Below are 22,926 nucleotides of genomic sequence, written 5' to 3'. Positions count from 1 at the left end.
CCATAATTTCTCATTTCTTTCCCCCACTTAATTTAGCCTCCAAACATCAAATCCAATATCCTAATACTGCCATGACAGTGCTAATCTCTCCCTCTGCCAATGGAAACAGCAGGCAAAACGGGTAACAATCCATAATAAAATTGCTTCTCCTACCTCTCCAAACACCAAATTTGCTCCCTAAGTACCCAAGTCCCAGTATATGCAAGAACTTATTGACAACTCCTACTAATAGCAGATCTTACATGGTTAATAAAAATCAGACATTTTACAGCTTGATAGCCCACCCCCCTTATTTATAAAGAGCTTTATGCATTTCAAAGGGAGATTCCCAGCTAGATAATGGAAGAGTCATTACTGGAGCCCAGTCCTGCAAAAGCCGAGGACACTGAGCTTTAATGTCATGCCAATCTTATGTATAGAACAGCTATTTTGGGTAATTACAGAAGTTGTAATAATGCCTTTGGAGTCCCATGAAGTTGAGCTCACTCTAAAACATGTTGTCTTGTAGGCAGAAGCTTTGAAAAAAGGATTCGATTTGTTTTAATAAAAAAACTGAACAAAACCATCCTTCAGAACTTACTACTTTCTTGTAGTACTTGTATGTCGTCACATACAAGACTTCTAAGCCTAATCTTTAGCTGATGTAAATGAGCATAACCTTGCTACCTGATCAAGTTACACTCATTTACATCAGAGGAAAATTCAACCTTATGCCAGGTCTTACTTAGAAGTAGCTCTTGTAACTCATCTGTATTTCACTTTCAGTATAATTAAAAAAAAATTTCTTAAATTTTATCTGATACAGCGCTTGCTGTCTTGAACAGAGATCTTTATTATACCAGAATTCATTTTCTATTGTGTATACACATTAAAGACACTTCAATCCAAATGGATGTGTCTGTAGAAAGTTCAAGAGAAATATTTGTAAGTATGAGGCTGTTTTTGCACAAGGAACCAGAGTGCAAAACAAGCCCTTTTGCTGCAGGACAAGTGAAGGACAAAGGCCTCGGTACAGCCCATGAGCACCAAGGCTACAAGAAATGGATCAGAACTTTTCCTCCTGCACGTTCATGTACCAGCTCATGGAATAAGTCTTAACTCTCCAAACCTATAGAGAGGTTGTGGAACACATTTTTAGTTTCTGAAAAGCACCACAAGGACCAACATGCCTCCGTCCACAGATGTCCCCATGTTTTTATTTTGTGCTGGTACGTGAACTTTCAGGTGTTCACTCAAAAGCCCAGAGGCCTCACTCTTAGAGCCAGGTAGTGCTCTCCAGAGATGAGAAGACTTTGCTCTCTTCTTGGGAAGGAACAGTCTGTTCTTCAAGCAGGCAAAAAGCATTGAAAGCCAGCAAGAAATCAAAAAGAGTATGATAAAATACTAAAAGCTTGTTAAGCTACTGTGCACCTCAGTTTTCACTGACGTCTTTAGCGCAGCCTCCACGTTTTCAAGTCCCTTCTGTTAGGCGGGCATGATTAATTCCCCTTCAGTTTTCCAAGCCTGCTTCTGCTTAGAAGCCAATTTAGCAATTAAATTAATCGTCAAATATTTCTTGCCAGAGAATAAAAACAGTTTCACCTCGCCTGGGCAAAACGCAATTCCCAAAGGATTTGGGAAGTTAATGAGCAGAACAGTTACAAAAAAATGTAAAAACTGGCAAATCAGACATCCAGCCAAGAGAGAGACAGGAAGTGACAGATTTAAGAAAATACCTCTAAAGTAGAGGAAATGAGTCGTCCTTTAAGAAGAAATCATACATATAAAGCACATAAAACAGAGTATTCTTTGTAGACTTGGCTGAAGAAGGAAAGCAAAAAAAAAGATTAAAAAAAAGAGACACATCCTGAAGAGCATTGAAAGCAAGACAGCTTCAGTGGTTAGCCTCATCTAGTTAAGATGGAAATTTAAACAATTTTAAAAGTAGTGGCCAAAATCTATCTGTAAAAGAAAAAAAAAAAAGAGGGGAAAAAAGAAGAAAAAAGCAAGTACATGCATAGAGAGGAGTGACTTGAGCCAGTAAGTGGACACACAGCTGCTCACATTAAGCAAAGGAACCACTGCTGTGCTCTGTCTAGTCCATGCATTGCAGCTAAAGTCCTAAGGGTGATACTCCTGAATGGATAAAAGGAATTCTTTTTAAAAAAAAACAATATGCATAGACTCCTCCTGGGACAGATGTGCTGAGAAAAGTGTTGTCTTGAGTTTCTACTCAGATGAAGTTCTCAACTGGAGAGCCTTCTTCAATGAGTTACAAACTGGAGGCCTTTGTTGTAGCAGAGGGGTTCAATGCACAGCTTGGGGAGCACATACAGATACACCTTTATCACAGGCATGACAGGCAGTCTCCAGATTCAACAGCAAGAATTGCCTGTTGCACCCACCGAGCTCAGATACCCCAGGTCTGGGAAGGGGCTGGCAGCAATGCTGAGGAAGGCCTTAAGGGCTTTGTTAAGTGACACTGACATTTTAAAAAGGAAGCTCAAGCTAAGTAAAGACTTGCTTATGTGAAGTTATGTCTTCCTTAAACAATTGTTTTTAAAGCTAGTTGCTATAATGCAGGAAATGTCATGTATAAAAGAGCTTTATCTGAGTGCAAACACCTTACAGTGCAAGTTTTACCTCCGAGATTGTGTGTTCATCTCAACAAAAGAACATTCACTGTCCAGACATGTTCAGCAAGGTTTTGGGGGGGGGGGTGTGGGGTGTGGGAGAAATTCAAGATAGAAAAAAAAATCTTCACTCCATTTTACAACTGCAAAATGCATTTCTAAGACCTCTGTATAGCTACAACATTCTCTTCTGTTATAATGTTATCTCATTAAAAATAAATTTACCTGGACCTGATTCTTTACTTTTGGAATGATTTAAGACATCTTTACTAAGTAGAGAAATTAGACCAATTAATAAATGTGAAACCCTTCTGCCACAAGGCTTTCCCCTGAAAGGGCTTTAACAGCAAATTTAGCACTAAACTGCTTCAAGCAAGCTCACCGCCTGGTTTTCTCTGGCTATAAAGGCAGCAGCAGTTACACTGAGTAACAAGCCTGCTACTGTAATACATCACCCATCTCAGCCTAACTGGCATGATAAAGTGTTTGCTCGTGAGGGGATTGTGCAGCCAGTTCAAACAAAGACCACTTCATCTTGCATTTCCTAGAAAACTTTTTTTTTTTTTTTTTAAAGAAAAAAGCTCACATCCTGAGCTGTGTCTGTGGAGAGCGCTGGGAAGCCTGAGCCACTCCCCAGCCTCTTTCGTTTCACTCTTCCCCACAAAGCAGAGAGCTGCCTGCATGCCCTTTCACAGAAATGCTCTGCTGCAGCCATCCCCTATGTACTTCATTCAGTTATAAATTAAATAATATAATCAGTTGGGTTTTTATTACTGTTACCTGGACACACTGCCAGCAGTTTCCTCCAGCAGTTTGCTGAGTGGATGAGTTTTGCAGTAAACCTAAATCAATCAAGCCAGCAAGGTCATCTTTATTTCAGAGTGAGAAACAAAGCCTAGATGAGTTTTACATGCTATTTTGCCCGTTGCCCTCCTCATTCCCCTGCTCCTCCTGACAGCTCCAGTTCCCGAGAGCTCCCAGAAAGAAAACGTAGGAGAACTGCTGAGAGAGCGTCTCCCCATCACCGACTGCAGTGCAGCTTCTCCCTTCAGGAAGCAGGGGTGCATCCATCCATCCATCCCTGTACACATGCACACGTGCAAATCCCTAATTGTTCCAGCATCTCCCCACAAATAGAAGACAGAGAAACAAATAGAGAGATCTATCATCTCTCCAAACTATTTTGTCAAATTTGCTGTGGTTTGGGCAAGCAGGGATTTACCTGCCAGATGAAGCCCTGTGCAGTGGTAGCTCTGTTTTGAAATGTACAATCCACAGCATGTCCCGGTGCTCTCTGTATGCCCTTTTACATTTTAATTCCCATTCGGATCTTATGAATTTCCTACTTCCACTGACATGACATGGCAATGAGTTTCCCAGGCTATCCTGGCATGAAAAGCAGACCTATCAGCCTTGACCTTTAACTGAAGTGCCGGGGGGCAGAAGGGAAGGTGTGTTTAGCCACCCGAAACGGATCCTTCCTCTTGCCCTTTTGGGAGACCGGTGTGACATTTGCCGTACCTTACACTGGGAGGTTTGCCATCCCAGCCTGGTTAACCAGTACATTTGAGTCCCCACACTCAAAGACTAAAGGACAACTGATAAAAGCTGGCAATTTACAGCAAAAGCATGGGACGGAAGGTGCCAGCCCTCCCAATGTGGCATGCCTTGTTCACAGAATCACAGAATTGTCTAGGTTGGAAAAGACCTTAAAGATCATCTAGTCCAACCATCAAATACCTTCTTCTGTCCAAGAGCCACAGAATAGCTTATCCCCAACCCCTGCGAGCCTGCTGGCCCACTGGCCTCCCTCCTTTTGTGGCTGGGGTTTCTAGTGAGCCCAGGCTCACCCCCAGCTGAACTCCTGCAGAGAACCCACTCTTGATCCCATGGGAGAACCAAGGTGGCCACTCCACAGCAGCACATGTGGAAGGCAGCAAAGGCAAACGGGGCAGGTGAGAGCAAAGGGGGACCCCAAGCAGCCAGCTTGACCAAGAGAGCAGCCAGGAAGCTCTCCTAAAGCACAGACAAGAAGTTCTCTCTTTACCAAGTTGTTTGTCTAAATTGAATTCAGTTTAACTTATAACATCATTAAAAATATCTGCATCTATTCTTGCTTACTTAATGCTCCCCATGGTACTGTGTGGTGTCCTGCCATTTACTGCACCCCTCTTAAATCTCTTGGCACGTGAGCTTTCCAAGGCAAAGCCTGCAGCACACAGCCCTCTGCACAACACACAGACTCCCAGCAGGGATGCAGCAACCCTTATGGGATTACAGACTCCATGTCACAGCAGATCAAACACAGAAGTAACTCTCTCCATGCTGTCAATCTGTCACCTTCAGCCCAGGACCACTCTCAGGGAATGAAAAACAACCCAAATTGGATCATACATATAACCACAGCACCACGGGCCAACATGGATACTGCCCTAACAGGATACGGTGCCAGCAACTTCTCTGGCAGGACGGGCTCAAATCCACTGGGCAAATGGATCTAAGAAGAATGGACAATCCCATGGTTTGTTTGAAACGTTATAGAAGACACAGGTTGAATGTTAATCAGAAGGAAAAAAGTACTGATCATCAACATATCAATGGGCTCAGTTTAGCTTTCAGTGCTCATTGTCTGGTGTGAGATGCAGGACTGAGTCTGTACAGATATTTCCAAGTTTCAAAGTTATAGCTATGGTTTTATTCCCAAAGGCTGATGCAGGAAGGACTAGAGCAACTCTGCAAAACACCTGAGGATTTAAAAATTAAAAAAACCCCAACCTGTGATAGCATCATCCAAGTAACAATGCTCAGGAACAGAGTCTGCAATATTTTAGTGATTATATTCCAGCACACACTAGGATGTGAACATTTACTTTAGCTAACCACAGAGTGCATGAACATGCACAGTTACATGAAAAGGGCTGCTTTCCAGTGAGTGGCAATCGGGGGAGTCTAATCAGAATATTAAGAGATAGCCATATTTTACTATTATTTACCATCGAGGCACCACAAGAACCACTGCAGCTCCTTTCTTCTGCATATAATCATCATATTGATAAAACTGGCACCAACCCCAAACTGGACACAGCGTTTTTGTCCCACCACACAAAGAGAGGTAGACACAAAGACAACCAGTGATGTTATATTGGCTACCAAAGAAAACAAAATCCAAGCCACTGTTCTTCATTGCACACTCTCTGCTTGGACAGAAAGAAAACACACTCTAAGAAGTCACTTTCAAACCTCGGTTTTGGATAGAGTTGACTGTTTTGCATGGTAACTAGGCATGAAATTATACCAGCTACAATGCAGGCTTCTCAGTGTTTTTTCTATGTTGGCCATCAGTCAGGTGCATGAGGCTCCCACTTAGATTTAACTTGGACACCACGCCAGAACACGTCCCATCAGCATCACACTTGTCACTTTAGCGCAGGATGGTTTTGCTGGCACGCCAAAACAGCTGAGTCTCAGAGTGCATTGCTTTCTTGGCAACTATTCCTCCTTGCCTAGGGGAGACAGACATAGGGGAGTTCTACATCTAGAAAAAACAAGATTATTGTAGCCCATCAGATATGATTTCCGGCTTTAAGGATTAGAGCTGTGTCACAGCGAGAACAGGAGGTTGCTCCTTAGGTTGCACCTTGTAACATTTTACTGTTTACTTGCACTTATTTTAGACTGATTTCCTTTCTGAAGCATATCTCAGCCCTTCTCTGCCTACCCCTGCCACACACCCAGCTCCCATACTCATTAGAGAAACTGCCTGCAACTAAGGTTAAGCATGTTTAAGGTTCACATTGTCCTCGCTCCTCAGGGAGACAGTTTCTTCAGCAACTCCCAAGGGACTGCATCTCCTCCACTCTCAGCACTTCTGGCCTCAACTTTTATCTCTCTGTTGACTCTCTGCAAAGGCGAGCACCTGTAAAACAGCTCCCTGATTTACACAGCCAGCCGGACTCTCCCTCGTGGAGAGAAACTGGTTCACTTTGAGCAGCAGTTACAAAAGGAGCAACATCTGCTCCACAACCGCTCAGGAGAGCATTGCACAAGAGCAGTTACTTTAGCCAGCCTGATATTGCAAATGCCAAAGGAATTTGGTTCCCTCGTATCTCTACTCATGGGACCTCTGTTTAAAATATTTGAAATTACTTGGACTCCACCACAGCAATAAGACCCCCCCCGGGTTTCACTCTGGCTCTCTTCCTCCTGTCACCTTTCACCTTCAGGAGGTTCTTCCCCATTCCTCCACTTTGCTCACCAGTGCCGGCACAGAGTCTCATCTGCACCCCTGCTACCTCAGCTCCCCCCAGCTTTATTAAGAAATCATCTTCAATGAGTGCTCTAGGCCATCGTTCAGAAAGGCTGATGGAGAACCACAGGTTTGCCTCTGCTGGGCTCTGTTTCCAGCTCAATGTGCTCACTCTGTGATGCCCTCCGGGAACTGAAGCAGACAATGCCAATTATTTTTGCAATTTCTACCTGTGACTTTTCTCCACCTAACTGGTGAGGAGGGGACATTTCCTGAACCCACCCTGGGAAAAGGCCCATTCCAGCAGAAAATTCAGTTCTCCCTCCTGAAAACAAGTCTGCTCCTGCCTCACCTCACTTCAGCCCTAACGGTGGAATTTTAATTGAAGTGACTGGTGAAAGAGGGGAGGGAAGGTGTGGTTTGGCTGCAGGACACAGTCAGGACCTCTTAACTCTACACCTTGGCCTGACGATACCTCCTCCTGTGCCCTGGGGATAACCCTGTGCCATGCAGGGAGAGCTGTCCTTCCACAGGGTGGAAGGAGCATGGGAAAGGTTTGCAAAGCACTTTGATGCTGAAGCACAAAATTCTAGACCTGAGGTAACAGTTCCCTCAATGTACTGGGAAATCAGGTTCCTCCAAGTTTCCCTGCAAGCAAGGTCAAAACCACACTTCTTCAAGCTTGCTCGAGAATGACAGCCAGTCTAAAATTAAGTTGAAAAGTAACTTCTCACCCTCTTGTGAAAGAGGCCACAAAAAGCCTAAATGCATTTTCAGAGCCTAAACAGATCTTCAACAAGAAATACTCCCCAGAGAAGAGAGCAAGTACAGGCACATGTTCACAAGACCGAGTCGGGTGCTGACGCCAGGACCTGGGCAGAGCAGAGCTGCTGCTCTCAAGGGACAGGGACTCGGTGGTGGAACATACCATGGACTTGCCCCAAGTCACCTTTTGCCACACTCAGCTACCAGATTTCAATATTTATCCATGCTAATGGAACGGAAGAGAACATCAACGTCAAAGCAAAAGAGCTTAACATGAAACAGGGCACATCCCTCTTGTGCTCTTCCTTTATCCCATGAGACCTATCTCATGGTAATTTTATGAATTTTTCCACCCAAGGCTCTACTTTGAGTCAAGAAGCCAGCAGTGACAGCATCAGAATGCTATTTGGGAACGGAACTGAAGAGCTGTCAGATAGCTTGGTGGGGTTAAAAAAAAAAAAAGACATAGAAAACCAAACACAGGAGCCAGGAGATGGCAAACCTTAGGATGTCTGAAAGCCAAAGGAGACAAACATTTGAGATTCAGAACTCACCAGGACTTTGCCCGCTTACAGAGCCTCCTCTCACTCCCTCCCCTACATTTCAAGAGATGAGTGTGCATTTCTGGGCAGGACTGGTTTCAGCAAAGTCTCTTTGTGAAATGAGCAAGAGGACATGTGCAGGAGAAAAAAAAATATCGGTGGGGGCAGGGAGGGAAGAAGATGGAGAAATTAAACCAGAGGCTGCAATAAAGTTCAAAAACTCTAAGAAGTGAGGGTTTTTTTCCAGTTAAGTGCCCTGTGAAAGATGGGGGTCCCCCTTCACGCTGGTGCACACACTAGCTTTCAAGCCAGGTCTGTCTCTGGAGCAGAAATTCTACACACTTTTCCCCAGAGAAAGTCCTATTGTCCTGCAGTCACATTGCCAAATTCAGACATTTAATTCAAAGTGTGAAACAGAAGGATTGCAGTCCTGCTTTTAAAGGGAAAATCTCCAGGCTACCGCTCCATCACAGAACTAACACCAGCTTTGTTCAGGGCAGGACACAGCACAGCTCCCTATCCTCAAAAGGAAAGGGAGGCAACATATAAACAACGTATCACTGTACATCACAGCCTCAGAGCCTGCATACCTCAAGCAGTAACCAGTGCTAACAGTCTGAGGCACCTCAACAGATGTATAGCCAAGCAGCTATAAAAGAGCCTTTGTGCTGGCTGAACAGAAACAAGGCATTTTCTGTAAGGGAGAGGGCCTTGACCACCTAGCAGAATAAACGGGGTTACACATTTCACACTTCCTCTGCACCAGGAACCGCGAGGGCAGATGGCACAAAGCAGACGCCATGGGCTGAAGAAATGACCCGTTCGCTTCTGCCGAGCCATGCCAGGGATGTGGAGCAGCCACATTACAACCTGAAGAAAGATGACACTGCCCTCACCTTCCATCTTCCTTGCTTGCAGTTCCTGTATCAGAGCTGCACCACTTGATTTAAATTTGAGCAGACCTGCAATACAGCAGAGACTTGCCCCTGCGGTACAGTCCATGCAAAAGATCGTCACAAATACTTCCGATTCACCATCCAGAGCTCCAGACAAAGGCTTTTCATCCTAATGCTTAGGCACCCAGATCCTATTATATATTTTGAAATATCCTTTCCATCTTCCCCTGAGTTTCCAGTTCTGAAATTAGGCAAATTCTTTAACATTGCAGGCGCTGTGGTGTTATTTTTGGCCTAGAAAAGATAAGAAACTACATGGACGGTTACTCCCCAGCACAAGCACATGCAGCAGTGATGATTACCAATTGGCAAACTTCAGGATTCTGCCAAACACATTATTCCATGGGATCAGAGGTGGCTTCTAGTCGGGCCCAGTAGAATGCAGCAAGACAAAGTGCAACTGCAAAAGGCTGTCGCAGTGACTACAGAGCACACTTCAATTGTAAGGAGTCAGACAGGGGAGAAAAGATTATTTGAAAAAGTCAAAGAAAAATTGCTCTGCCCAAAACCTGGAAAAGCCACAGCTCACAAACATTCCCAGGGAAGCAAAAGCCCTGGTGCTTTATGAAGATTAAAACTGCTACTGTCTCTCAGTTGTTGGTTGGTTGTTTTATTTTTTTAAATAAAGTTCCCCTTGGCCAAAGATGTTAGGAAGTGTCTTCAATAGGAGAAGGATATAAAACCAAGTACGTCAGTTAAATAATCTGTAATACGCTTAAACAAACAAGGTAAGACAAGGTAAGGGTAAGGTTTCTTGACAAATCATCTGTGATAAGGTTAAGCAAACTTCTCTTTTGTCAGGACTTTAAAGATACACATGCAAGGCAACAATTTTTTTGCTGACCTGGACAACGAACCCAAGAAGTGTACATTCTGGAGTCGCTCTGGAGACAACTGTTTTTAGTGAAGCATCTGGTCTGAAGGCTGTATGAAACCATTAAAAAAATTGGCTCAGGCTTTTAACCCACTCTGCACCCATACATTGAGGGGAACTGTAGGGAAAAAATTTATAAAAAACTCAAACCTAAGATACAGACAGTTCCCCATCAAGTATTTATGGAGAATTACACATAATATTACTTCTCAACACCCATTTACTAAGAACTTTCTTAGTCCTTATATTGAGGACAAAGAACACTGCCCTTATGCAGAGATGCTGAGGAGTGAACTCTGCTGTCCCTTGGGTAAAATGTTTTCTCTCTGTAAGACAAGTAACACATATTAAAAAGTATGGTTACAGAGGATTAAGGCAGCTCAGTTAATGAAAACTAGCACTCTCTCCTGCATTCCTCACTAATACAGTGGTGACATGACCAGCCAAAACATGTAGCTTTAATTCAAATAAGGTTTAAAGAAGTTACTGCCAAGTAATTACACCCATTGAAGGCCTATGAGCAGAGGAACCTTCATTAATACTCTGCTGCTATTCTCAGAGCACTTTTCTAACCAGCTGCACCAATCTGAAGTGGCAACCATGAACAAGAGCAGGCAACAAGTTTTCATGAATAAACTTGTGCTTGCGTTTCAGAAAGCACACTGACACAAGGTCTGAGCATGGCCAAGAGGACAGTGGGCAAGGAAGCAGCAACCAAACACCAGCTGCGTAGTCGGAGAGGCCAGGGCAAGCCAAAGGTAGGTGACTTTTCTGATAAGGTGCTTCTCTATTGCAGCAGGAAGGTGACAGGAACACTTCTGGAAATGCAAGCAGCTTTCTACTACACTTTTCTGCTTTCTAATGAACTGCTGGCTGAGTCCAAAATATAGGTTCCCATTTATTTCATTGTTAATCCGAGCCTCTGTCTAAGAACCTGTGCTTAATCCACAAAGACTACCGGATGCTTCTGAAGACTGCTTCCAAAAACAAAATTACAGCACTCAGCTGGAGCTCCCTAAAGCCATTCAGTAAGAAGGATTAAAACCAGAGACTTGGATGGAGCTTAGATCCAGTGGGCATAACCCTACCTGTGCTCTCTTCATTACACAAGAGCATGTTGTGCCTTTTCTTAAACCTCTTTCTAAGCTAATGACTCTAAAGCACTGGCTGTATGAGCCTCACCTCACAGCTCTGCATAAACCTTTAGGGCTTCCATCCTGTACCGACTTGTGCTCTCACTACGAACCAGAACAGATGCTAAATGAAGCGGTTTGCTCTACCCTAGCAATGCTCCCAGGACATCAGAGAAGTGGACAGGAAGACACTGGGATAGGCTGGAAGAGTGGGCTATCAAGAACCTTTTGAAGTTCAACAAGGACAAGCGTAGGGTCTTGCTACTGGGGAAACATCATCCTGCAGTGCAGCACAGACTGGGATCTACCTAGTTGGAGAACAGCTCTGTGGAAAGGGACCTGGGGTTCCTGGTGGACAACAGGCTCAGTACGAGTGATCAGTGTGTTGCAGCAGCAAAGAAAACCAACGGGATGCTGGGCTGCATCAACAAGGGCATCGCCAGCAGAGAGAAAGAAGTCATTATCCCACTCTACACAGTGCTTGTCAGGCCACACCTGGAATACCGCATTCAGTTTTGGTCCCAGCTATACAAAAAAAGATGTGGCCAGGCTGGAGAGACAGTCCAGAGAAGGGCCACAAAGGTGATCAAGGGACTGCAAAGCCTGCCATGTGAGGAAAGGCTCAGAGAATTGGGTTTGTTCAGCCTTGAGAAGAGAAGGCTTAGGGGAGACCTTACCACCATGTTTCCGTATTTAAAGGGTGGCTACAAAGCAGATCGAGACTCCCTTTTTACAAGGAGTCACATGGAAAAGACGAAGGGTAGTGGGTACAAGTTACTCCTGGGGAGATTCCCATTGGACACAAGAAGAAAAATTTTTCACAGTGAGAACAATCACCCACTGGAATAATCTCCCCAGGAAGTGTTTGATTCCCCAACATTGGACACTTTTAAGATTCAGCTGGACAGGGTTTTGGGCCACCTTGTCTAGACTGTGCTTTTGCCAGAAAGGTTGAACCAGATGATCCTTGAGGTCCCTTCCAACCCGGTATTCTATGATTCTATGATCAGACCACCACGCACAGAAGTTGATCACTGGAGCTTGATCTAAACTGTAGCCCGGGGAGCAAGTCCCTGCCAGCAGCACAGGTAAAACAGCATTATGCACACCGCAAAGGTCGCCAGGAAGCAGAAAAACTGCTGGGGTGCTCACTTGGAAAACAGAGCTCGCTGGAGCAGCTTTTCTCTCAGCAGCAATACTTCATATCAGGGTATAACTCTGCAGTGTGGACAAGGTATAAAGGAATAAATGGACATGTCCTATTCAAAGAGTCTTTAAAAACACTTTGTGTCCCTAATAGCAATTTAAATTACGTGCAGGCTTTGACTCTTTTACTGAAGCCACCTTAACACACAAGCTGCCAGTAACTGGCATGAAGTTCAAATTGTTCTCAAGAATCCTCCTGATAAAAATCAGTCACAACTTTTGCTTCATTACTGTAGCAGTACTTTTAACTTGCTCAAAACACATCTGAAAGAACCACTGACAACTAACTTGCTTTCACTGAGGACACCAGCAGGAATTTACTTTTATGTAAGAAACTAACCAGAAATAACCAGAACTCAATTTCCAGTTCTTCCAGGACCCCCAAATACACTTTCAGCTGAAACTTCAGGATTAAAGAAAACAAAAACAGTTAGTTCCCCAAACACTTCCAATTATGTTCCCAACTTCTTTGTGACACATAAAGGTCATTTTGGTCTAGGCATGCGGGAAGATAATCCCCACCCCCTTCAGGCAATCAGGATTTCTGGCAAGATTTTAAGAGGTCTCCAGCTGATAACCATGGAAGTTCACATCACCAGGAGTCCAGATAAGCTTTTAACACAGGAAATTAGTGTTAAAATGTTTTGAGCATTTTAAGGATCAATTAAAGATGGTGCAACAGTCCAGTAAAGTAGAATTAAGTTCTCTGCTCAAAATCAGATGGTTTTAGAACACAAACAGCAGCAGCAGCTCTTCAGCCAGGAGGTGTCTACAGGAAATGAGGTTAGACAAATCCCCGACAATTAATCCTCTCTGCAGTCAGATTACACACTCACACCACCCGCAGAGCCATCAGACAACAGTGCAGAGCACTGAGTTAAACTGCTACCTGCCTGCCTGCTGCGAGGACTGGGCGTTGCAGGTTGTCATCTTGCATCTTGGCTGTTCATCCATAAACCTATGGTTCTCCCACCACAGCCCAAAAAGCCAAGCTCCTTACTGACATATGTTAAGTCCACTTGGGTATAATGCACGGGAAGACTCAAGACACGCCGTTCTCATTAGTAATTGCAGCTGCAAACTATAAAAAAAGAAACATGGCAGCACACTGAATGCCATCTTTCGCCTTGTCAGCACTGGGGGACCACAAAGTCCACCAAGGACAGTTGACTTTAGGAGTAGGCAACTGGGAAGCAAAAGAGGAATTGGTAGTTCCTGCGCTGAGGTGAGGAGTCACCTGGTGTTAACAGCCTTTTTTTCAATAAATCTCCCAGCACCAGCAGCAGACCAGTGACTGCAAACATGATGAACTGGCAAAATATAATTGTATAGATCACAAATGCATCCTCCTGGCCTGTCCTGTGCCCTGTCAGCCCAGAGAGTCGGGAAATGCTCACAGAGCAGCCGCTCAGTGCTGCGTCAAGGCAGAGTCAGACTGCTACATAGTATTTTCTCCAAAAGCATTAAGGAAAGCCTTCACAGCAGCTTAGTGCTACACGCCTATGTGGCTGGCTGTAACCACTGTCTAAAGCAACTCTGGATAATTATCTGTGCTCATTCACTCAAAGCTCAAAAGAAAATAATGTTTTATACTAAATTACTTTTATAAAAGTAACATAGATATTACATCAAAACCCATCATATCCATCTGTTTAAAAGAGTCACCTTTTGTTTCTTCTCTGTAATAATTCAATTGGTTTTATTTTAAAAAATCCAAGTATTTCTCAAAACATCATACTCGAAGTATAATACAGCTAGCACTGAAAGCATTTGAGCTGAAGTGTTTCTACCACCCCTTCAGTGACCTCAACTAGTTTATATTAAGCCCCTTCCCCACATTAGCACTTCATTTCTATTTCCCATCACCAAACAAGTCTGGCTTTTCTCTCCCATGCTTACAGGCTCTGACACCTCCATGTTGCTGGCGCTTTAAGTTGCACACAGAACTTGGCTCTAATAGACTGAAGGGAGAACAGCAAATATTCTCTCCAAATTTACACAATTAACCTCCCACTCCAAACATCCAGGTCAGTTACCCTCTACATATAGATCAGCTAAAAATTTTCATAATGAGAGCCCCAGCTGACAACACTTCATGTCCACTTCAGCTGAGAAGGACAATTTTTAAGGGGTGATTTTTTTACTGTCTAGTCACATGGGACATTTTGCAGAGATTCTGTTTATACAGAGGTAGCCATGAAGTGGTTTATTCTTCCACCCTCATCTTTTATATACAGAGATAAGCATTAAATAAAATGGAAGAGGAAACTTGCCAACTCAAAGTTTGGTCAGACATAATTGACCCATGGGAGATAACTGACTACACAGGTATTACTGGGTTTTATATTGATTAGGTTTGCAATTTAACCGTGTCCTTCCAAGGTCTCCAGTCAGGTGGGATTCACCTCCAAGAAGCAGTGCAGCATGCAGGTCTAATCACAGAAAAAAAAAAAACCACCACTCAATCATTTCCTCCAAGTACCGAGTTCCAGCAAGCCACAAAGCAGGAATTTACCCTGCAAGAGAAAGATGGCTTTCCCATCAGTTCAGAAGAGAAAAATACATTAGAAAGCTTCTGGTCTCAGACTTACCTCCCTCTGCCTATCCCCACTGCTGCTTAAGAGAACAAACTCAAATCCTCAAGCATCTTCTGTGTGCCTTAATTAAGAAACTGGGATGATGAGCTATTTTATTAGAGGTCTTTGTCCTGTCATGCAATGAAGGATTAGCCTTTCCTGACTTGTCCACAAGATAACAACTAATCCTGATGGCTCCCTAAACTCAACAGGCTGCACAGATCCTAATTTCTAACCGAACCACCGTACTTCAAGAAGACAATAATGGGGAAAAAAGCAATACTTCTGTTTGCTGGATTCATGGCTGAAGCTTCCTTAGAGTCTGCACAATGCCATCGAAGTCCCCATTTCAGCAACCCTCAGCTTAGGCATTAGATCAAATCATCCAGCTAACTAGGGACAGATTAACCGCGTGCTCACAAAAACTAGGTCAGTCTCAAACAGTCTCTATGGTCTGGAAAGGTATGTCTGTGTAAGCACAAATCACACAGCCTTCCTCTTTTAAAATGATGGCCAGCAGAAAGTCAGTGAGATCCAAACTCAAGTAACTTTGGTATAACACAACGCTATATACAAAGTAGTTCTTGATTTTTACAACAAACAAGAAACCTTTACCAACCTGAGTTCAGAAGTCACTAAGAAATGCCTTAGTGATGTCAAGTCTTCCCTCTTGAAATATTTGGTTCTCAAATATTTAATTATTTTCTGAAGTGAAAGACCTAGGTCAAGACTTGGGTGCAGATCTGAGATCTGTCTCCTATTTCAAACCCTCCTAACCCACACCTTGGTTTCACAAACCCAAACTACAGCCTTTACTCTCTCCTTTGACCTCTCTGCCCTCCTCCTCAGCAAACATTGCTACTAAAATTAGACTACGGTGGTCATACCACACTGCCTCCCCCACTGTTGTCTCAGACTCCCTGTCACATCAGACATGTATTTTAGTCTCACACTGAGCCCCACATACCACCTTCCCTGCCCAGATAATGCTCTTCTCTAGTCTTACCTGTCTGTCTTCTGACAAAATTTTTCATTACCTTCATGAAGCTCGATCTCCACCCGTCCCCAGAACGGATGGCTACCCACTTCCAACTTACTCTGAAGCCAAAAAGACATTTCTGAAGTGTTTCAAAGATAAAATTTAGTGCTTAAGAAAAGACGATTTATAAACATCCACCCTAAAACACTGGACATGCTTGTACCCTCTCTCTCGCACACACACACGCAATTTGTACCGTACGTTTCTTGAATGAAGAGATGCAATGGGCTACACACACATGGTGAGGTAAGGTATCTGCTGCTGTCTAAGTTCCTACACTCTGACTTCAAAAAAAGTACAAGCTTTGAAGCCAGGACAACACACGTGTATTAGTGCATCTGATTTCAGAGGTGCTGCTGGATGCTCCCACCGCAAAGACAAGCTGAGTCTTACATTTGCTGCCTGGAGTCCAAGGCAAGCGTTCACAGAGCAACAGCAACCAAACATCACGGTCCAGCCTCACTGCCCTGCACAGACCACAGTGAACCGAGGTGCTTCAGAGCACCCTGCCCAAAGCACCCCCTCGCAGACCCCATCCTGCCCTGCTCTGAGATGTACAGCTCTTGCTGCTGAAGTCACTGCGCGCAATACGTTAGCCAACTACAAACAGGATGGATCTCCTTTTTCGTTAAGGAAGGAAGGTTCTTTCTCAGAGGATAAAGCAAGGGAACTGAAGGTTAGCAGTTAACAGTTGCATCTGTCCCCAGTCTTTCAGTTCTTATCAACTGCTGCAGGACTCTTATCTTTTTTTGACTTCTGGCTATCTTACAGAAAACCATAAACTTCAGTTTTGCCCATGGGAGAGTCCATTCCAGAAATGGTATGTTCTGGCACTGCCAATGTACTTGGCAAATATAATGTGCACTTTAAGGGCTTTCCTAACTTCAGTGAATTTCAGATTAGCAATTATCTTCCATTACTGCAGATGAAAGACCACACAAAACGTTAATTCAAATCCCCCTTCTCCCAGAAGGCCCCCACTATCCCTAGTCACCACTGCCCTACTTTTCCCTCGCCAATGCCCAAAAGGTTGGACCTAGTCTTCCTTCATGCTCATGTTTCCTGATGTGATCGCTCCCTTTGTCATAGCTTCTTTTCCATGTATATTAATAAAAAATCCTGTCTCACTTCAGGACATTTAAGAATACTTGTTGCTAGTTTGGAGGAAAGCAGTGCCCCCTCCTCAGACACACTTGATGCTTCTTAGCTAATTTCTCCCACTACCTCAATCAGAACAGACAGAAAGAAAGAACAGACGAACAAAAAACAGACAAAACATCTGGGCATTTGCACCAGTAGTTAAGTAGCATAAGCTGTTCCGTTGGATCCAGCTGTTTCTGTTGCACTGTAGGACACAAAGCAGTTAGTATCACCTGAAAGCAGTGTGTGTCAAAAGGGTTTTATTACTGAAGAAATTTAAGAGATATAAATCAGCACTGCCTTGATTTCTAGCAGCTACAAAGAGCTTTAATAAAAGTTACCAGCGCTCTTAAGGTGAGGATATTAAACACAAATTAGAACAATACTCAGCTGCAGCTACAAAACAAGGCTGAAACAACACTAAGCTGCAGAGCAGTGGCTTCGTAATTCAGATGCATTTAAAGGAAACATTAGATGCAAAATGAAAACTGAGATCAACAATACGTTGGGACTGTTTAAATCACAAATGAGATGGCTTGTCATCAAAGCTGAAACCTGTTCTCAGGCTGAACAGTCAAGACCATGCATGGCACCACATGGCAGTGCACCAGAAAACAAAACTAGCGTGTCTCTGTGACCCACACAAGGTGAACTAGAAGAACTACTGGTGGGAAAAAATGAGAGAAGGAAGGAGACTTAAATATGTAAGCTTTTTCTGAGAAAAACACTCAGCAGTGTGCCAGAAGTCCAAAATACCAATGTTCACTAGAAATGCAGAATCACTTCCTAGCAAGATCAGTACAAGCCTTCTGTCCTCTTCAAGAGGAAGGACTGCACTCTATATTGCTTCATAAACTGTCAAGCTCCTATCTGTAAGCTTCAGAGATTTCACTGCTCCATTCTTTTCATTATTTTTTCTTCCAGTTTACTGCTTTGGCTGCTCCACCTATTTGCCAAATACAAGTAACAGTCTCGGGTTTGTTTTTACAATGATGACAATCCTTGCCATAAAGAACTTACATTTTAGGAGGCATGTCTCATCTGTGACTCACTCGACCTGTGTCAAGTAAGGCAACAGCTACAAGCCCGGTCACAGGAGCCTGAAATCCATCGTGGGCTGCAAACTTCTCCTGAAGCAGCAGCCTGGGTGTGTCAGACAAAGCTCCCCAGAGCCCACTGAGCTTCAGTTCTCCTCAAGCTCACACAAACTTTTATTGCCTCTTTTTTGGGATAAGATGAAACAGGAAGTCCAAAGAATCATGGTGTCAATTCTTTTACTGTATTTGCTGAAAAGCTCCTGACAGCAGGAAGAGCACGAACAAATCTTTGCAAGTCTTGAAACGGGCAATAACCGGTGCCACTAATGAAGTGGTCTAAGAGGCACCACAGAGAGCAACAAAGTGACAGAAACACAGGAAGGGGGACAAAAAAGGGTTTTGAAACAGACTGCTGCGAGCAGAAAAAAACCCACAGAGCCGGGCCTGGAGATGCATTTGGGCACACCACCAGAGCCAAAGACAGGGAAGATGAGCAGCACAGTAAAGACATTGTGGGATCCTAAAATCAGAGAAAGGGGGCAGTGACAGTCATGGAGATGAGTAAAACGACTCTGGGCATAGAGCCCACCGTGAGAACAGTGCAGGGAAAAAAAACACCCGCACTGAGGTCCGGCAGGGCATTCCATGTCTGAGATGCTAAGAAGGAAAACCAAAGAGCTGGGGGGGTGACTGCAAAGACCTGAGCTCTTCGTTTGTGCTGCCACTTGAGACTCCCCAGAATAGGAAGTGCAGGAAGCAAAAGAAGTTTGAGGTTTTGGTTCTCTGAGACCCAAGCGTCGTTTTGTTTGCTGATCCTCGTGATGTTGCTGTTTCCCTCTTGATGGGAATTGTGAAGAACGTGGTGGCTGTGTCCCAGCAGAGCAGGCACAGATAAACTTTTTGCTCCATCAGAAGCTCACTGAAATACAATGCTTTGCAGTCCACTTACAGTGGCCTGTTACTTGATGTTCATGAACATACAAGACATGGAAAATGTCAGTTTTACACCAAACTTTCCTAACACAGCTGTTATGACAGCTGTGTTATTTCACACAGCTATTGCTTTATCTTAAATAAAATACCAGGCACATTTAATCTAGTTGACTGGGCAATGAGAGGACCAGATCAAAATAAGGAAAACATGACAAGTTTTTAAACTGAAAAGTCTCAACTAAATGAGAGCAGACCTGTTCCTTGCAGAAGGAGCATGCTTACCTCACTGAAACTCTTCCCTCTCTCCAAAACAGCTGAGCCTTAACATCTCACACTCACAGGTTACTTCTGAACATCTTACAGTTTATACACTTCACACAAACCAATTTTTAAGTAATTCATGCCACTTCGGAGAATCCAGGACTACAGATAATTTGACAGAAGCTGATCAAATAAAACTAATTTTGAGAAAAGCCCAATCTAATTATGTCAGATAGCATTTCTAACGCAGGTGTGTGCTATTGTTAGTCATTTCAAGCCAAAATTTGATCATACTGAATTTAGGAGGTCTTTGCCAGTTTCAGTAGGACCAAAACACTGACCTTCAGTAAGCTATCAAATGCCACATGGTACAGACATTCACACCAGAAGTTATTTCAACTCAGAATATCTACAGTAAAAATTTTATGCTGCTAAAAGCTGTGGAAAAGGTTACTGACTCCTTATGAACAGCTAATCATGATGCTGACAATACATAAACTAGTTCAGGGAACATGGAGAGCCGCTGTTAGTCCAGAAAGCTTTTATGCACACAAGGTTATGAATGAATTACTGTAGCTGGAAACTCCTTCCCCTTCCTCAGAGGCTTTCCCATCACTGAACTGTGAACTGAAATGAAACAACAGCTTTTGGGGGCAGACGTTCAGTGTCAAAAGTTTAACGCAAGTCTTTGCCAGTGAAAGAGCAGGTCAGCTGCACTATCTGTGACCACAGCTACTCCGTCACACGAGCAAACCCCCCCCCCTCTTTACCACATCTCATAAAAGGACAAAGCAATAGTTGCGTACAAGTCACAAATGTTTGTGTAAAAGATAAACTGTTCACCCCCTCTTCTTCCTCAACTTCTCCCTCGACCCACCAGCGTTTTCTTTGGTACTAGAGGAGAAACTGCAGCTCAAGCCCAGCAGGTGTTTTCAATCAGACAGTCTGTAAACACCCAGGACTCACTTCAAAGAGGCCAGTACACCCGGGCTGGAGAAGCCCCCGTCGGCCCTGGGAGGAGCCACCAGCCCCCAGCATCCAGCAGGAACAGCAGCAGGAAACTCTGCCACAAGCAGGCTGGGGACTCGCTCATTTTTTTCCCCCACATTCACAGCCACATCAGTGTGGGCAGACCCTGAGTTTCGGTGTAAGAGTGGTGGCTTGTGTCTGCTGACGTCAAGGAGCTGCTGAGCAGGCGTCATCTGCAGGATGGGGCTGCCAGCAAGTCCCCTGAGCAGCAGCGGACTTGGGCTGCGGGCAGGCTGGGAGGCAGCTCAGCACCCAGGGTGACAGTGCCAGCCACCACGAGACATCTCTGCCATGGCTGTAGTTTGGGAAAAAACTGTCACTGTCAGGGCAAACATGTGTCAGCCTTGCACATTTCAACTGCAGTAAGAAACATGGTAATTGTATCATCTATCTTTCACACTGACACCATGACATACCCAGCTGAAGAAGATAAAAGAGGTTTCGGCAGTCAAGACTGCAGGGACCCATGGCCATTTTGATTTAAACTTATTCCCTCTCTGTCTAAATAAACATATCTGTTACAAATGATGAATGTTCCTCCCCCCACACCAATGTGCCTAACGTCAGGCTCCACTTCCCTCCTTACTGTTACTTTTCCATATTTGCATAGGTCTTTCCCAGGGTGACACTTGTAGGAAGCAAAGAATGTGGAAACTACAGTGGTCAGGATGGTCAAGTTGCAAAGGGAAGCGAGCTCTGGAGGAACGGCTGCATGGCCGTACAACAGCAATCCCCTGCTGCTAGCCTCTCCCACCCTCTCCTCTACCTCCCCCAAAACACACACCTCATTCTCCACGCCCTCGTCCTTACCTCGTAGGACCACACACACTGCACTCCCGCAAACCTCCGTACGCATCTTCCCACTTCCACGTCCTCGTGGGTGGTGTACATCTCTCGCAGGCACTCGCCAATGTGGGGCACCATTCTCCGCAGGACTTCCCGGCTCATGATCACTCCTGGTCCCCCCATGCAGAAGTTCTCGCCCGGTTCCAGCGCCAGCTTCCCCATCTCCTCTGTGGTGCCGAGGCCAGTCTGCCCAAGAAAGAGGGGCTCGCTGCTGTTCAAACTCCTGAGGAAGTTCTCCAGTTTGTCCCCTTTGATGTAAACGTCATCATCAGCTCTCATAAACCATTCGTATTTGTCCAAGTAGTGGTCATGCATGTATTTGAGCATCATGAAAGATTTCTTCTGGGGTGGATAAGAGTCATCTACACCTGGAAGTGGCACAATGGGGATGGGAATAGAGGTGTCCGAACCCTCGCTGGAGAAGAATTCAACCTTGCCAGGAATGGTTTTGGACCAAGTTCTAGATTGAAAAAGACAATAAAGACTAATTAAGTATGCAAACCAAGGCAGGCAGAGCACTACCAGAGACCACTCAGAGGGACTACACCTCATCTGCTTTACAAATTTTCTCTTTAAATGCCTTGAAGCATTATTTTTTTTCCACGCAAACAAGGACATTCACATGGCACACTGAGCAACTGGTACAACACACAAAAAATTCTGATAAGCATCTGAATATCATTTTATATCTCTATCTGATAGAAAAATAATTCAATAGTATTAGTTCACTAGTAGTAGGCAGGATTTCTTAAGCACACTCAGTGTTGGTCTAACAGCTATTGGTCACAAAATACAGAGTGAAGCCAGAGGGAGCCAAGATGGACAAACAATTCACGTACTACTGGATTTAATGCCTCCAAAGCTTCCCTGCAAGTTATTCAGCACCATATCCACCTTCCATTCCCTTTAAGCCCCTCAAAAGCTCAAATGTGCGTTCAGAAGTACTAACTTCCAGAGAGTAAACAGATGCAAATTTCACATGAACTTGTGAGGAATCGGTATCCTGTGGGAAACCAACCAAACAGCAACTCCTCCAGATGCTACGTGGAGAAAAAGCATGTAGGGCTTTGACAGAAGAAAAATGCTTCTGCCTGTTTGCGACAGCCGAAGAAGCACAGAGCATGGTAGCAACAGTAACCTCAAATGGCTCTGCCCATACCAGCAAAGGACTAGTAGAAAAATAGTCCTAAAAGATGCCGGCAAAACATAATCCCAACAGACGACCTGGGGCAACCAACACCCACACCTCCAGCAGCTTTCTGCACACTTCAGACCAGATTTTAGTAAGACAGGAACATCACAAAAGAGGAGCCTTTTCCGTGCAAAGCAGCAGACATCTGCTCCACACCTTCCATGTTTCTCTCTGCCAAATCCAACCCATCTGCGTGGGCAAACTGGGTCACTTACATTGCAGGAAGATATGTAGGATGATTCCTCAAGGCAGACTGCAGAACACTTAACCTCCTCCAGGGAGGATTTTCAATCACGTAGCTGTTACAGCCTTGCCCTAAAAATTATGAATTTTAAGCTTTCAGTACCATTTTCTCAAATTCTACCTGGGAAAAAGCAGAGTTCATGTATCCTTCACAGAAACTCACAGAAAACTATTTTCATTGATAAACCAACAGGTTTTGCCGCTTTTTATATAGGGGGAGAATATTTCCTTATTACATTTGGCGACTATGCACAAAATACAACCTATATTCAAAGCTGAATGTGAAAACACTCTCA

General features: G+C 44.2%; 1 protein-coding gene across 1 annotated transcript in view; it reads right to left on the bottom strand.

Moving 5' to 3' along the window:
- The window catches only part of CHSY1 (chondroitin sulfate synthase 1), an 80,442-nt gene that overhangs the window by 49,584 nt on the left and 7,932 nt on the right, over positions 1-22,926 (bottom strand). Inside the window, exon 2 of the mRNA XM_074837484.1 lies at positions 21,160-21,655. Coding sequence (XP_074693585.1) covers positions 21,160-21,655 — 496 coding nt within the window. The remainder of the gene's footprint in view (positions 1-21,159; positions 21,656-22,926) is intronic.

This window comes from Strix aluco, chromosome 12 (assembly GCF_031877795.1).
Source record: "Strix aluco isolate bStrAlu1 chromosome 12, bStrAlu1.hap1, whole genome shotgun sequence".
Lineage (NCBI taxonomy): Eukaryota > Metazoa > Chordata > Aves > Strigiformes > Strigidae > Strix > Strix aluco.
The sequence above is the reverse complement of the archived record's forward strand: the minus strand, read 5'-3'. Positions and strand labels throughout refer to the sequence as shown.